This window comes from Equus quagga, chromosome 11, assembly GCF_021613505.1.
Source record: "Equus quagga isolate Etosha38 chromosome 11, UCLA_HA_Equagga_1.0, whole genome shotgun sequence".
In the NCBI taxonomy this organism is placed as follows: Eukaryota; Metazoa; Chordata; class Mammalia; order Perissodactyla; family Equidae; genus Equus; species Equus quagga.
The window spans coordinates 6,372,346-6,389,079 of record NC_060277.1 but is presented as its reverse complement, the minus strand read 5'-3'; the positions used below and the strand labels follow the sequence as shown (position 1 = coordinate 6,389,079).

The 16,734-nt window shown below is 39.4% G+C and overlaps 1 protein-coding gene across 6 annotated transcripts in view; it reads left to right on the top strand.

Annotated features, from left to right (window-relative positions):
• Positions 1 to 16,734, top strand: part of AKAP7 (A-kinase anchoring protein 7) — a 133,760-nt gene that overhangs the window by 23,699 nt on the left and 93,327 nt on the right. For all 6 annotated transcript variants that reach the window (XM_046674439.1, XM_046674436.1, XM_046674437.1 and 3 more), the window contains 2 exons: positions 2,274 to 2,410; positions 8,468 to 8,628. In XM_046674439.1, coding sequence (XP_046530395.1) covers positions 2,274 to 2,410; positions 8,468 to 8,628 — 298 coding nt within the window. The remainder of the gene's footprint in view (positions 1 to 2,273; positions 2,411 to 8,467; positions 8,629 to 16,734) is intronic.

Sequence of the window (16,734 nt, the reverse complement as noted above, 5' to 3'; positions counted from 1 at the left end):
TGGAATTAAAATCCTGGATTTCTGACACAAGCCCAACACCCTTAATTTGCATCACTCTGTATTATAGAAAGAAGTTCTCATCCTACGTCGCTTGTTCATAATCAGTTAAACCAGAATTACCATCTGTACCAGCTAAGATTTGAAGATATAATAGTATTGTTTTGAGGTCTCACATTTTTGAGCACCTGTGGTTTACTTGACCCCAGGCCTCGTCCTTTCCATAGGGACCTGAACTCTCTTGAGCTGCTTTGTTATTCCTGACAGCCACTCTTAGCACACTTCATTGCACCTGAAAAAAACCTCAAAAATTCAGATTTAAAATCATTGCAGAGTAATACAGACTTACAGTAAAGGCCTTTTTTTTTGAGAGGGCCACTGTGTTCCATTCCGCAGTATCCGGTAAGACTTCCTAGAAATCTCTTTTAAGTGTCTTTTTTCCCTTCATGTTTCATTTCTTAGGTGAGCACCCACATCTCTGTTCCTCTCCTTGTCTCCTCTTGAAGACAAACAAATTCCTTGTAGCTCTTACTCCATCACTCTCTAGCTGCCTCTCTTCCTCCTGCCTCCTCCTCCTCTATTCCTCTCTTCCTTCTGTGTCTTTCCTGCCAGGTACCTCCTTCATTTTTTCTCGTGTGTTGCAACTTATTCTCTTTTCAAGTTCCTTTGGTGTTTTGGGTATATGATCTTGAAGAGATTTTTTAACCTTCTGTGTTTCAATTTATTTTAGTGGAGATAATACCAGTATCTACACTGTAGGATTGTTGAGAGGCTTCAGTGAAATAAGCTGTGTCAAATGCTCACTGTGGTCCCTAGAACCTAGTGACTGCACAGCAAAGGTTAGTTACTGCCCTTGTGGTCTAAGTGTTGTTTTTATTATTGTCACCAGGCACTGTGGTGAGACATGGGGTAGAAGAAGTAGACATTGCTGTCGAGGAGTTTAGAATTCAGTTTTATCCATATGGAGGAGAGGAAACTCGGACTATAAGATCTTTGTGTGCTCTTATGTTAGGAGCATTGTATTTATTAGGCTATCAGTGTTCTTCTCTTGGGCGTCATAGAGGTGGCATCTTGCCTTGGGAAGTATTATGTTAGTTGATATTATGTAACTTCCTGCCAGGAAGATGCCCTTTGCTGTGTTACTCTCCTCCAGATTACCAGGAAGAGAGAAACACTGAGGTTATTTTGGGTGACGTGGCTTTATTGTAGAGATGCCTGGGAAGTCACATCTAGGACAGCATCTTGTGATTTGCCCAGTCACATTCTGCAGATAATGGGAACTTTGTTGAGGATAAAATAGCTACTCTAGTATCAGAACTGTTTGCTGTGCTCAGGATTCAGTTTTTTCTCTTCTCTGCTGCCCTTTTGTGGACTCTGCTTCTGTGGCCAGCCCCACCTCTTCTCCTTTTCTCTCTGGCTAATTCTGCTGCCTCAGGGCTTCTCGTACCTCAGGGTTCTATGCCCTCTCTCTTCCCTGGGTCGGGCTCAGTTTGCTATTTCATATTCAAACTATTTTCCAATACACTCACCTTTAGAGGTTGCCTAAAACTTGATCTCACTGGAAATGGAGGAGGGAAGAGGCATCATTCCTCTTCTTGTTTCAGGGTTGACCCTGAGAGGGGAAGGCTGATGAGGGAGCAGGGATTTCCCTTGGATGCAGATTGTAATGGTTTTTCTAACATATGTGATTGGACTTCTTCGTCCCTCCCCATGGTTATGCCCCTCCTCATGTGTCTGGAAAGATGACAGGAGTCATTCCTGTTGAAATTATTGCTGTGCTAAAAAATCTTAAAGGCCACGAAGAATGGGTTCTCACACACATTCACTTGGGGACAAATCAATATTACTTGCAACAGAAATGGAATGTTGTCTGCTGGTTTGACCTTTCTGTGACAAGAATAAAACTATTTTTAGGAAAGATCATAATTATTGTGAGTCATTCTGTATGTTCAAGGACAAGTTTCTGAAAAGATGCTTGGTCGTTGAAGGTTGTTCCACTTAAGCAACCAGTGACCCAATCTGTAAAATAAGGGTGTTGAGGTCAATGCTCTTAAGATAGACAAGCATTCTGGGATTTTTTTAACTTAGACATCCTATTAAGCTTTGCAGGTCATCCATCCAGGATATTTGAGAACAAGTAGACAATTAAGCATTGATTGGTTGGAGAATCTTGACATTGTTCTAATTTTGGTTGTTGCTTATTTTTCTTCTTGATTTACATTTTGCCGTAAGGAAATTTTGCTTACCTAATCTCTGTTTTGTGTGTATGTGATTAGATTACAAGAGGAATTAAGATCCTTCAAAATGCAATAATAGAGCAAGACGAGCAACTGACCAAAGCAATGATCAGCGAAGGTTCTTTTCATCTTACCCTGCTAGTGATGCAGCTGTTAAATGAAGGTGAAGTACACAAGTGAGTAATATGTTTTTCTTGAATATTGTTTTCCAGATTACTACTTTAATATGAGTAAACATAGCAGAATCCAAAGAGGCGTTGAAATTCTAAAGAAGAAGTCTTCTTTATTATAATTTATTCTAGTTAATAGTCAACGCATGGAATTAGCTATATAAATATTCCTCTTAGTCTAGACTTTGTAACTCTGTTATTTTTACCAATGGTGGCCCTTGCCTATGTGGTTGTTTTGTCCGTGTTAGCTGTGTAAGGACTCTGGAGCCTTACCATTTAGATCAGGAGTCTAGCACAGCACAGCCCCTCTTATTAGCTGCCTGATTTTGGGCAAATCGTTTACTTTTTATGTAGATGGAGAAAATAATAGCATCAAGACATGTAAGAACTCTTAGTCTAGGGCCTGGCACCTGGTGGGCACTTGATATTGTTGGCTGTTAGAGCTGTGGTTCCACTAGGCCAGTGGCCAACTTCAGTTTGACCTCAGTTATTCTCAGGGTACATGAACTTCCCTCCCCACCCTCAAGTCCAGAGTTGTCCATAAATGTCGAGTGTAAGCCATTGGTTGCTCCTTTTCAACTCGGAGTGGAGAAACCTCGGTCCTCCCCAGTTATCTGGGATGCTCTTTCTGTACTTAGGATTGCTTCTTTCCCTGTGACCTCCTGTAGCGCCTTCTCGGTTAAGCTCAAGCTTATGCTTTTTGGAAAACCAAAGCCAAAATGGATTGCAGGCGATTTCTGTTTTCCATCCTGACATTCCATCTGGGCCGTGGCAAGCATATTTCAGTCTCTGCTCCTTAGCCTCCATCACCCATAAAAATATTATTTTATGTTATTCTCTATTCTCTAGGGAATTAAGAGCAGGGCTTGAATTGGGAAGGGGTAGGAAAAGGGAAAATAAAAGAGAGAAAACAATAAATTAGTACCTCAAAACATACAGCTACATTATGATTCTTGTAGTTATGTCTTTTAACAGATAGAGCTGCCTGTCTTTAGTTTTTTTTTTTGGTGAGGAAGATTGTCGTTGAGCTAACATCTGAGCCAGTCTTCCTCTGTTTTGTATATGGGATGCCGCCACAGCATGACTTGAGGAGCAGTGTGTAGGTCTGCACCCAGGATGCAAACCTGCAAGCCCTGGGCTGCGGAAGTGGAGTGCACAAACTTAACCACTATGCCTTGGGGCCAGCCCCAAAGCTCCTGTCTTTAGAGATCAGTCTTCTGATCTGTCCCAGCCTGATCTGCCCAAGAGCAGGTCTCGAGCACTCTGCAATGTCAGAGAGGGCTAGAAGATTTTACTTGGCTCACTTTCACTGGTCACTTTGCCAATCAGAAATAAAAATAAATACTCTGATGCTCTTTGAAGAAGAGAAACCAAAGAAGGTGTAACGCAAGAAAATGAAAGCCAGAAAGAGAGGAGTGGTGCCCTGTCTGTGTTAGAATGGTGTATCAGTCAGGGTTCTCCAGAGAAACAGGACCAGTAGGATGTGTATCTATGTGGATGTCTAGATACGTTGATATCTCTCTATATCTGTATCTGCATCTCTAGCTTTAGCTACATGTAGAGAGACTTATCTTAAGGAATTAGCTCCCGTGATTGTGGGGGCTGGCAAGTCCTCAGTGTGCAGGGCAGACTGGCAGCTGGAGACCCAGGGAGCAGTTGATGGTGTAGTCTCTAGTCCAGAGGCTGTCTGGAGGCAGACTCCTTCTTCCTTGGGGGACCTCAGTCTTGTTTCTTAAGGCCTTCAACTGATTGGATGAGTTTCACCCACATTATGGGGGATAATGTGCTTTACTCAAAGTCTTCTGATTTAAATGTTAATCACGTCTAAGAAATTCCCTCACGGTGACATGTAGACTGGTGTTTGACCAAAAACTGGGTATCGTGGCCTAAGGTGACAGATAAAATTAACCAACACAAATAGCAAGAGCAGCAGGAAATACTGAGCTGGGGCGGCAAGTAGGAGAGACCGAACCAGCAGTAAATTCCAAGAAACTTCAGTGTGGGCAGAGAAGCACAGACAGCTTGGAGGAGGGTTGCAGGTGGCTGCTCTGAGGCTAGCTGTCCAGGGTGGGAAGGAGGGTGAGGCCTCTGTGGTGCTGGGCAGAGTGAGCAAAAGCGGACACCATGCCCCGGCTCCCTTTGGTGTTGAGCGTTCTGTCCAACCCTGGCCGCCACCAGTGTTGGAGGAGAGAACCAGGAATGATAGAGACACTCATGTTGGCTTGGGGTTCTCAGGATGTAGCAGGGTAAAGCTCGAGCTCTTTAGCAGTTCCTGTTCTACTAAGCTGGAAGAATGTGGTGCCATCTAGGTGGCAGATGAGAGTGGAGGAAGATTTCTAGCAGATGGACCTGAGGTAGTTCCTTCAGTTCCTCATTGACTATCAAGACATATAGATGGATCTAGAAATTCCCTTGTGCCCTGGTGGGTGGTCTTGGAAGTTCAGAGAGAATTGGTGGAAAAGAAGAAGCTGGATGAGGAACAAGGACACTGCTGAGTAACCATGCTTATTGATCAGAGACTCTGGCAGGAATCTTGTGCTTCAGCAGTACATGCTGGTACAATGCCCGGAAAGAACAAGTGTGCTCTTGTGGATGCCAATATATGGCACCCAGGGATGCAACCAGACAGTCCCCCGAAACAGGGATCTCTGAGGACCCAAACAGCAAGCAGACCAAAGACTTCTTCACTTCTCTTACAAGACTGTGCTGGATTCCTTGGGACGGACAAGGGAGAGGGAAGGCGGAAACAATCCTGAAAGGAGATTTGAATTAACTGAATCGTTGTACCCCAAAGACGCCTTTTTTAAACCAGGAAAGACTGAGTTACCATTGATTGGTAAATTTACAGACATGGGTCTGGGCTATGACATGTGTATTTCGGTCTCTGCTCCTTAGCCTTCATCCCTCATAAAAACATTATTTCATGTTATTCTCTAAACACTGATGTTGAGTCAGGTGGCAGAGAAATGTCATCTCTCTTATCCGTATGAGGAAACCAAGAGTCCTAGGAATTAAGCAAATGCTGGTCAGTGGAGAAGCCAGAACTGATCAGTTTTCTTTTTTATTCCATGGAGAGTGTGTGTGAGATGGAGAGGCAGAGGGAGAGGGGCGGCATGGGGACAGGAGGGAGAAGAGAGCACAAGTGCCTGAGAGAAGTGGGAGAGATCAGTCTGCTGGAATATGAGTGGCCTCCTGTAGCCCAGTGGCCTCTGCTGAGGTGACACGTAACTGACGAGAAATGCTGTTACGTGGTGTGCAGTGGGGTTGGGGCGAGGGGCGGGTATGTCCCCCATGTATTGTAATGTTTACATTTCTCAGTGGAGGTGGACTGCCTTCTCTAGGAGACCTTTGAAAATTCGGGGGATGTTTTTGGTTGTCACATCACTGAGGAGTGCTATGGGCATTTTATGGGCAGGCAGCACTCTCACTAAACCAGCTGTGGTGCATGGGGCCGTCCTGACCTGGGAAGCATTGTCCTGCCCTAAATTGCAGCCTCACTTGTCAAAGTTACCGTACAGAGCACAGGGGCGCTCTGAGGTCTTCAGCGCTGGGTTTCACCTTGTCTGTCTGCAAATACATTTCAGTTTTGCTTAAAAAACTAAATGCCTAGCAAGTCCTCTCTGTGTTTGAAGAGTTAAAGTAGCACTCTCATGCTACTTTATGATACTTGGAGTGGTGTCTCTACTGGAAGATGATGCTGGATGCTTGCAGGTTAGTAATGACTCTTGAGTGAGTTATAATGAAAAATCTAAGAAATAATTAAAGTTTGCTATACAAAGATGGTATCTTGCAATTCAGCTAATATTAGCTGTCAACCATGTGCAAGAGACTGAGCTAAGAGCTTTGGGGAAAAACAAATATGAATCAGGAATGGATCTTGTGCTCACTGATTATACCGTTTAGTTGACGAGATACTGTATGAACCCAAAGAACTATAGAAGAAAGTAAAAAGTGGTATGTTTCATAAGATGTGAAATATTAATGGAATTCCAAAGGAGAGAAGATTTACTTCTAGTTTGGGGAACCAGGGAAGTGTTTTGGGAGAAGTGACAACTTTTGAGTGATGGTGAGATTCAAGGTGTGGCCTCACTTTGGGCAGCCGTATAGTGAGAATGACACTGGCTGGGTTTCTGGTAAGACATTATGAAGGATTTTCTAAGTCTTTAATCTGTTATCCTATACTGTGTAATATGCTAGACATCTAGATTGTCAGTTTCTTGTGCTATATTCTTACTTTTCAAAGTCTAGTATCGTATTTTAGGTGTTTGATAAAGTATTGATCAATGCTTTGGATGTGGAGTGTGCAGAGACATGTTCTTTAAATCATGATTTTTTTCTGGAGATATCGCCTAAGGTCCTTTGTGTCCGCACATTGTAGAAGGAATAGAAACATATCAGGCCAAACCTAGTGCTGATTTGAAAAGATGGCTGTCCTGTCTTAATTTGAAACACAACCTTTGGGTCTGAACTCCAGTTTCAGAATTTTTTTCCTACATGCGTGTGCTTTTTACTCATTTGAGTACATAAAGAAATCTTTCCATAAACTGCTCTTGAAAAGATGTTCTATTTAAAAGAATTTGAAAGTTAATGATACTTACCAATAGACGCAGACTCCTCCTCACTCTATGGTCAATGACATCTGATTAGGACAAACGTACTGATTTATGCTACTAGAGAACTGAAAAACTGGACTGAGTTTAGATCATCTGTATTTCTTTAAAGAAAAATGGAATGTTGAATTCACTGTCTCTGAAAATCCCTAAGCTTTAGCATGGTCTGTTTTAATATGCAGTTTCATTTAAAATGAGCATCTTGAATTCCCCCAATTTCCAATGGACGAGCCAGAAGTGGCTGTTCTGTTTTCGCATGCTTTATCTCATGGTACACAGCGAAGGACAGTCTTGCAGTAGAAGTGTGTACACTGTGTCTTTTCCGATGAGCATGAATATAATTAGGAAAGATGGGATTTAGGGTGTAGATTTGGAAGTACAATGAGAAATGCTGACATTCCCAAAGGTATTTTGAAGTGTTGTACCTTACATTATGACAGAGAAATGAGACTCCGTATGGAAGCTGGGGATGCAAATCAGTTAAAACTTTATATGAAGACTAATTTAAAATTGGGAAGATCTCAAAAAATACTGAAAAACTTTTTTCACACATTTGACTTGTAATTACTGATGAAAAAAATCACTGATGAAGATAATTTAAACTAATGGTGGTTCACTGGAAGGGTGTTTTAAAGCTCTCTCCACAATATGAGAATGTACTTAATTCTTTTTTGGGTAATTGCTGCCCTCTAGTGAGATTTTAATTTTTTGCTCTTAATAAATACCTACACCAAAATTCTCTTCAAGATGGAAATAATTGATCCTAATTTTCAAAATATTCCAAACCTGATAATGTCTAATTTATTAGTATACTAAACATTTGTTTTTATAAAGAAAAATAATGCATTTGAGACACACAGTAGCCCTATAGTCACATAGGCCAAACAGGAATGACAAACTTACATAGCTGCCATTGGTAAATATGAACTTGTATTTTATTTGAATCCAAGTACAGTAAATTCTCTTCTTATGGAGACTATTATATTTTAAGAGTTAACGTACATTAAGTTTTAGTAGAGTGCCTCGCAAATAGTAACTACTGTATAAGCATTAGAACTTTTAGCAACAATTTAGAACCTTCCTTATAATCTAATATAAGCTCTTGTAGGTAATCCATTTTGGAATGTATTATCAGTAATTTTTTTTGAGTTGTCCGTGCAGTATTTCCTTGGTTAAAAACTTCTTGGTGAGCTATAAAATTGTATCTTTCATATCTTTAATATATTTTATAATTAGGTAAAGATGTCATTCACTTCTCCCATAGTTTTTGTTTAAAAATGAGTATTAGTTAATTTTAATCATATAGATTAGATTTTGAAGGTATTTTTGAGCTTTAAAATAGTACAAATATCAAAATTAATTTATCTCTCTAGAACTGATTACTTGTCTTTTGCTTGGTTTTGTATATTTTATTACTTGGTATGTTACTGAAAAATATATTATCTCTTCGCAGTGGTATTGATGCTCTTTGGGAATTAAAACCATTCGTAGAGGAAATTCTCCAAGGAAAAGACCTGACCTTGCCCTTTGAAGGGGTTGACACATTTGGGAATCAGGTCGGCTTTGTGAAGCTGGTGGAAGGGGATCACGTGAGGCTGCTCTTGCAGATAGCAGGTAAGACAAACACCAACGCACTCACTCAGCAACAATGAAATCTCATCGTTGAAGAGTCCGTTTTTTTTTTTTCCCCAATTCTTGTAATAGATTTTTGATATCTTTTGATTTTTCACTTTACAAGTGAGCTGCTTCAGCATTTGCTGTGCATGTAAGTAGCTACACGAAAGGCCTGAAGAGTTATCTTGGTTTTTCCACCTGAGGACTGTGTTGGTCCTGGGGCTATCTGGAAGGTGATGGGCTGGACTCAAGTATTTGTTGGGACTGCCCTACTCATCAGTCTGAAGGATCCCAGTGCTTTATCTTGACATGTCACATGTAGTTGGCATTTAATAAGTGTTCAATGAAGGAACATGAATCACCAGTTGCTCATTCAGAGGCCTGTGGGGATTGGTAGCCCCGTTCCAGAGTCAGAAGATGAATCAGCAACATTTTCCTCTGGCTAGTTTTTTTAATTCCTGTTTCGGTTTTACTCTCTGAGCAGAAGGTCTGTCAGTGATGGTAGAAGGTCTCACCTCCATTGGAGAACGTGTTACTCTGTGCATTGAAAGTGTTAGGGAGGTTGAAGCAGAAAATTACGTCACCTGGATGAGTGACTTTTGAGTTTGATCTAGAGAGTGTAGGTTGAGTGTTAGCCTACTTGCTGTAAACAGTTTTTATTTTCATTTTGTTTCATGTCACATCAAGTCATTGTATGTCATCTTATTTTGGGTTCAGTAATCCTTGGTTCATAACACACTCATCATTGGGCCATGCTTGGTCCACTTTTATCTGTTACTGATCTATTTTAAAATGATATAATTATCACCTGGGAATCCACTGCCCAAAACAAAAGCTAGGACCTTGGTAGTAATCTGACCACTTTGTCTTTTTCATTAATCCATCCCCTGGCCTTCCTTCATTCAATATAACTGTTCTCCTCAAGCTAGTGTTTCTTATTTCCTTGTATTCTTCACAAATGTATGTGTTTTTAATTGGTTTTAACTTTTAAGGTTTCTTATACAGCATCCTGTGGTATGTGATCTTTTGAGACAGACTTTTTTCACTTAATAATGTCTTTATGCAGTTTTATAGCTACCCATTCAAAAGTGTTCCTCTTTTTGGGGTGGGGGGCATGAGGATCAGGTTTCGTTTCATTATTGGTTGAGTTTTTCTTTTGTGGAGCAAAGTATGCATAAACAAACAAACATGCAAACAAACAATATTTGTCAGTCAAGTAGGACCTAAAATCACGAGTTGGCTGAGGAGAAGGCAATTCTAACAGTTTTGATGGCAAATCATTTGGGTACTGATGTCCACAGTTAACAAACTTAATCTTTTCTTTCTGACTTCTCTGGAGAAAATGCTGGATTTAGATCTTTTCTTTTGTGATATAAATGTCTCCGAGCTCAAGAAGCATTTTTAATTATTCTTTCATTCATTGTTCTTTCAAATAATGGAATGGGTGCTTGCAACATTGAGAATTCCATCCATTCTTAGCAAATATTCTCACAAAGGCAGTTTCCAATATTGATGAAAGATCCATTGTGTGCTGAGGAATGCAAAGTCTCACCAGCTTTAATATGACTGAACCCGAGGATGTTGGTTTGTCATTTGAGAAAAGGCCGCTGCCCCTGGATGCAATTCCTTTCTTGATGCCAGAGACTGTTGCTTAAAAACATATATACTTTCCTCCAAATTTAAACAAAACATTACAAAAAAATGGAAAATAGAGGGAGAACAACATTCTGTATCCCTCATATTATCACTGTTTGTTGTACTTGCTTTTAGTTTTTTGTGTGCATATTGTCTTCTTGCTTTTGATGATAGTTTTTATGCACTTTTATAGGAAATCTAAATATTTGAATAAGTATATGGAAATTTTTCCTTAGAGTTTAGTTGGAGCCTCCATTTATATAGTGTTCAGGTAGTCACAACATTCAGTACACAGAATTTTTGTCTGTATTGTACTTCATTAAACTTTTTAAAAAATTTTATTGAGGTCATAATAGTTTATAACATTGTGAAATGTCAGTAGTACATTGTTATTTGTCAGTCACCACATATATGTGCCCCTTTACCCCTTATGCCCACTCCCCAACCCCCTTCCCTTCTGGGGACCACTTATCTGTTCTCTTTATCTGAGTTTTTATTTATCTTCTGCATATCAGTGAAATCATATGGTTTTTGTCTTTCTCTGTCTGGCTTATTTCACTTAACATAGTATCTTTAAGGTCCATCCATGTTGTTGCAAATGGGACGATTTTGTCTTTTTTATAGCTGAGTAGTATTCCATTTCTATATATGGCATGTCTTCTTCATCTGTTCATCATTTGGTGGACACTTGGATGCTTCCATGTCTTGGCTATTGTGAATAATGCTGCAGTGAACACAGGAGTGCATAAGTCTCTTTGAATTGTTGATTTCAAATTCTTTGGATAGATAGGCAGTAGTGGAATAGCTGCGTCATATGGTATTTCTACTTTTAATTTTTTGAAAAATTTCCATACTGGTTTCCATAGTGACTGGACCAATTTGCATTCCTACCAGCAGTTTTCTCCACATCCCCTCCAACATTTGTTGTTTTTTGTCTTGGTGATTATAGCCATTCTAACAGGTGTAAGGTAATAACTCATTGTAGGTTTGATTTGCCCTTCCCTGATGATTAGTGATGTTGAACATCTTTTCATGTGCCTGTTGGCCATCTGTATATCTTCTTTGGAAATATGTCTGTTCATATCCTCTGCCCATTTTTTGATCAGATTGTTTGTTTTCTGTTGTTGAGTTGTATGAGTTCTTTATATGTTTTAGAGATTAACTCCTTTTCGGATAATGATTTGCAAATATTTTCTCCGAGTTGGTGGGTTGTCTTTTTGTTTTGTTCATGGTTTCCTTTGCCTTGCAGAAGCTCTTAAGTCTGATGACGTCCCATTTATTATTTTTTCTTTTGTTTCCCTTGCCCGAGTAGACATGGTATTCAAAAAGATCCTACTAAGACCAATTTCAATGAGTGTTCTCCCTATATTTTCTTCTAGGAGTTTTATGGTTTCACATCTTACCTTCAAATCTTTAATCCATTTTGAGTTAATTTTTATGTGTGGCAAAAGGTAATGGTCTACTTTCATTCTTTTGCATGTGACTGTCCAGTTTCCCCAACACTATTTATTGAAGAGACTTTCCTTTCTCCATTATATGTTCTTAGCTCCTTTCTTGAAGATTAGCTGTCCTTAGATGTATGGTTTTATTTCCGTGCTTTCAGTTCTGTTCCATTGATATGTGTGTCTGTTTTTGTACCAGTATCATGCTCTTTTGATTACTGTAGCTTTGTAGTATATTTTGAAGTCAGGGATTGTGATTGCTCCAGCTTTGTTCTTTTTTCTCAGGATTGCTTTAGCTATTCAGGGTCTTTTGTTTCCCTATATGAATTTTAGAATTCTTTGTTCTATTTCAGTGAAGAATGTATTGGGATCCAGAGTGAGATTTCATTGAATCTAGATTGCTTAAGGTAGTATGGGCAATTTACCTATATTTATTCTTCCAGTCCATGTGCATGGAATATCTTTCCATTTCTTTATGTCATCATTGATTTCTTTCAATCATGTCTTGCAGTTTTCATTATATAGGACTTTCACCTCCTTGGTTAAATTTATTCCTAGGTGTTTTATTCTTTTTGTTGTGATTGTAAATGGGACTGTATTCTTGAGTTCTCTTTTTGTTAGTTAATTATTAGAGTATAGAAATGCAGCTGATTTTTTAAGTTGATTATGTACCCTGCAATTTTGCTGCAGTTGTTGATTATTTCTAATAGTTTTCCAATGGATTCTTTAGGGTTTCCTATATATAAAATCATGTCTTCTGCGAACAGCGAGAGTTTCACTTCTTCCTTGCCGATTTGGATACCTTTTATTTCTTTTTGTTGCCTAATTGCTCTGGCCCAAACCTCTAGTATTATGTTGAATAAGAGTGGCAAGAGTAGGCACCCTTGTCTTGTTCCTGTTCTCAGAGGGATTGCTTTCAATTTTTCCCCATTGACTATGATGTTGGCTGTGGGTTTGTCATATATGACCTTTATTATGTTGAGGTACTTTCCTTCTATACCCATTTTATTGAGAGTTTTTATCATAAATGGATGTTAAATCTTATCAAATGCTTTCTCTGCATCTATTGAGATGATCACGTGGTTTTTATTCCTCATTTTGTTAATGTGGTATATGACATTGATTGATTTGCAGATGTTGAACCATCCCTGTGTCTCTGGTGTAAATCCCTCTTGATCATGGTGTATGATCCTTTTAATGTATTACTGTGTTCAGTTTGATAATATTTTGTTGAGGATTTTCACATCTGTGTTCATCAGTGACATTGGCCTGTAAATTTTCTTTCTTTGTGTTGTCCTTGTCTGGCTTTGGGATCAGGGTGATGTTGGCTTTGTAAAATGTGCTAGGAAGTGTTCCATCTTCTTTAGTTTTTTGGCATAGCTTGAGAAGGATAGGTATTAAATCTTCTTTGAAAGTTTGATAGAATTCTCCAGAGAAGCCATCTGGTCCTGGACTTTTATTTTTTGGAAGGTATTTTGATTACTGTTTAAATCTTTGTACTTGTGATTGGTCTATTCAGATTGTCTGTTTCTTCTTGGTTCAGTTTTGGGAGGTTGTATGAGTCTAAGAATTTATCCATTTCTTCTAGATTGTCCACTTTGTTGGCATATAGTTTTTTGTAGTATGCTCATATAATCCTTTGTATTTCTGTGGTATCCATTGTAATTTCTCCTCTTTCATTTCTAATTTTATTTATTTGAGCCTTCTCTTTTTTTTTCTTAGTGAGTCTGGGTAAGGGTTTCTCAATTTTTTTATCTTCTCAAAGAACCAGCTCTCAGTTTCATTGATAGTTTCTATTGTTTTTTTGGTTTCAATTTTGTTTATTTCTGCTTTAATTTTTATTATTTCCCTCCTTCTGCTGACTTTGGGCTTTGTTTATTCTTCTTTTTCTAGTTCTGTTAGGTATAGTTTAAGATTACTTATTTGATATTTTTCTTGTTTATTAAGGTGGACCAATTTTGCTATGCATTTCCCTCTTAGGACTGCTTTTGCTGCATCCCATGTGAGTTGGTATGCTGTATTTCCATTTTCATTTGTCTCCAGATATGTTTTTTTTTTTTGAGGAAGATTAGCTCTGAGCTAATTGCTGCCAATCCTCCTCTTTTCACTGAGGAAGACTGACCCTGAGCTAACATCTGTGCCCATCTTCCTCTACTTTATATGTGGGACACCTACCACAGCATGGCATGCCAAGCACTGCCGTGTCCACACCCAGGATCCAAACCCCAGGCCGCTGAAGCAGAATGTGCACACTTAATAGCTGCACCACTGGACTGGCCCCTCCAGATATTTTTTGGTTTCTCCTTTAATTTCTTCAATGATCCATTGATTGTTCAGTAGCATGTTGTTTAGTCTCCACATGTTTGTCATTTTTCCAGCTTTTTTCTTGTGTTTGATTTCTGGTTTCATAGCATTATGGTCAGAAAAGATGCTTGCTAAAAGATTTCAATCTTCTTAAATTTGTTGAGGCTTGCCTTGTTTCCCAACATCTGGTCTGTCTTGGAGAATGTTCCATGTGCACTTGAGAAGAATGTATGTTCTCCTGTTTTTGGATGGAGTGTTCTATATACATCTATTCAGTCCATCTGGTCTAGTTTTTTGTTTAGTTCCACTATTTCCTTGTTGACTTTGTGTGTGGATGATCAATCCATTGATGAAAATGTGATATTAAGGTCCCCTAATATTATTGTGTTGCTATTAATATCTCCTTTTTGGTCAATTAATAGTTGCTTTATGTACTTTGGTGCTTCTGTGTTAGGTGCATATGTATTTATAAGTGTTGTGTCCTCTTGGTGGAATGTCCCTTTTATCAGTATATACTGCTCCCCTTTGTCTCTCATTGTCTCTTTTATCTTGAAGTCTGCTTTGTCTGATATAAGTATGGCAAAACCTGCTTTCTTTTGTTTGCCATTAGCTTGAAGTATCATCTTCCATCCCTTCCCTCTAAGCCTGTGTTTGTCTTTGGAGCTGTGATGTGTTTCCTGGAGGCAGCATATTGTTGGGTCTTGTTTTTTCATCCACTCTGCCACTCTGTGTCTTTTGATTGGGGGATTTAATCCATTTACATTTAGAGTGATTATTGATATATGACGGCTTAATGCTGCCATTTTGTCAGTATTTTCCAGTTGTTCTGTATTTCCCTTGTTTCTTGTCCCATGTATTTCAAACTGCCAATTTAGTTTGGTGGTTCTCTAAGATGATTTTCTCAGTTTTCTCTTTACTTATCATTTGTGTCTCTGTTCTGATTTTCTTTTAGTGGTTACCATGAAGTTTTTATAAAAGATCTCACAGATGGGTTAGTCTGTTTTCTGATAGCCTGTTATTCCCTTTGTCTAAGCAGGTTCCATCCCCTCCCTCTTTCCCTTCTAAGTTATTGTTGTCACAAGTTACTCTGTTTTGTGTTGTGGGTTTGTGGTTAAAATCAAGCAATTATATTTATTCTTGATGTTTCCTTCCCTTTATCTTTAATGTACAATTAAGTGTTTGCCAATCTGTTCTGATAAGACAGTTGCGATTTTCTGATTTTGTCCACCTATCAATCTCCTTGGTCAAGGCTTTGTAAACCCTTTCTTTTATTTTTTCAGGTATGAGGGGCTTCTTAATTATGTCCTGTACAGGGGGTCTTGTGGCAATGAACTCCCTAAGCTTTTGTTTATCTGGGAAAGTTTTTATTTCTCCATCATATCTGAAGGATATTTTGCTGGATAGGGTATTCTTGGCTGAAAGTTTTTGTCTTCCAGAATTTTGACTATATCATTCCACTCTCTCTTAGCCGGTAAGATTTCTGCTTAGAAATCTGCTGAAAGCCTGATAGGAGTTCCTTTGTAGATTATTTTCTTCTGCTTTGCTGCCCTTAGTATTTTTTTCTTTGTCATTGACTTTTGCCTGTTTTACTAATATTTGCCTTGGAGAAGGTCTTTTTACATTGGTGTAATTAGAAGTTCTATTAGCTTCTTTTACTTGTAATTCCAGTTCCCTCCCCAGGTGTGGGAAGTTCTCAGCTGTTATTTCTTTGAACAAGAACAAGCTCTCTGCTCCTTTCTCTCTCTGGAATACCTCTAATCTTTGTGTTGCATTTCTTAATTGAGTCAGATATTTCTTAGAGAATTTCTTCATTTCTTTTTAGTTTTAATTTTCTCTCCTTTTCCATCTGAAGTATTTCTATATTCCTATCCTCTAAATTGCTAATTCTGTCCTCCATAATATCAGCTCTGTTATGTAAGGGTCCTGGATTTTTCTTTATCTCATTCATTGTGTTTTTCACCTCCAACATTTCTGATTGGTTTTTCTTTATAGTTTCAATCTCTTTTGTGAAGAATTCCCTCTGTTCATTTATTGTGTTCCTGATTGCATTGAACTGTCTTTCTGAGTTCTCTTGTAACTTGTTGAGTTTTTTTATGATAGCCATTTTGAATTGTCTGTCATTTAGATTGTAGATTTCTGTGCCTTCAGGATTGGTTTCTGGGTGTTCTTTTTCCTTCTGGTCTGGAGTATTAATATACTTCATACTATTTGATGGGGTGGATTTGTGCCTTTGCAGAGTGATAGTATCTGGTCACAGATTCCACCTGCTGCCACTGGGGGTGTGGCAGGAGCTGTGTATTCCGAGCCCACCATGATCCCTGTCAGCTGTGCCTGTCCAAGGTTAGGCCACTCCTTGGGACTGCAGCAGCCCTGTGGGCTTGCCCACTCAATGGGAAAGGAATCACACTGGGGCTCAGGGATGCTGCCGTCTGCTTGCATAGTCCAGCTGAGACGTTCCTTCCACTTGGGGGCCACAGTGGTACTATGGGCATTCATAGCGGCCGGGAACTCATTTGCCTGGATGCTCACATCTGCTACTGTCTCTTCCTAGGTCACACTGACTGTTGTGCTTGGTAGGCGGGGCCTCCCCACTGGGTCCAGAGCCTGAGCCACTCCCTGGCGACTACAGCAGCACTGTGGGCTCTCCCACTGGATGAGGAAGTGATCATGCAGGGGCTCAGGGCTACTGTCACCTGTTCCTGCAGTTGCACTGAGGCCCGCTCCC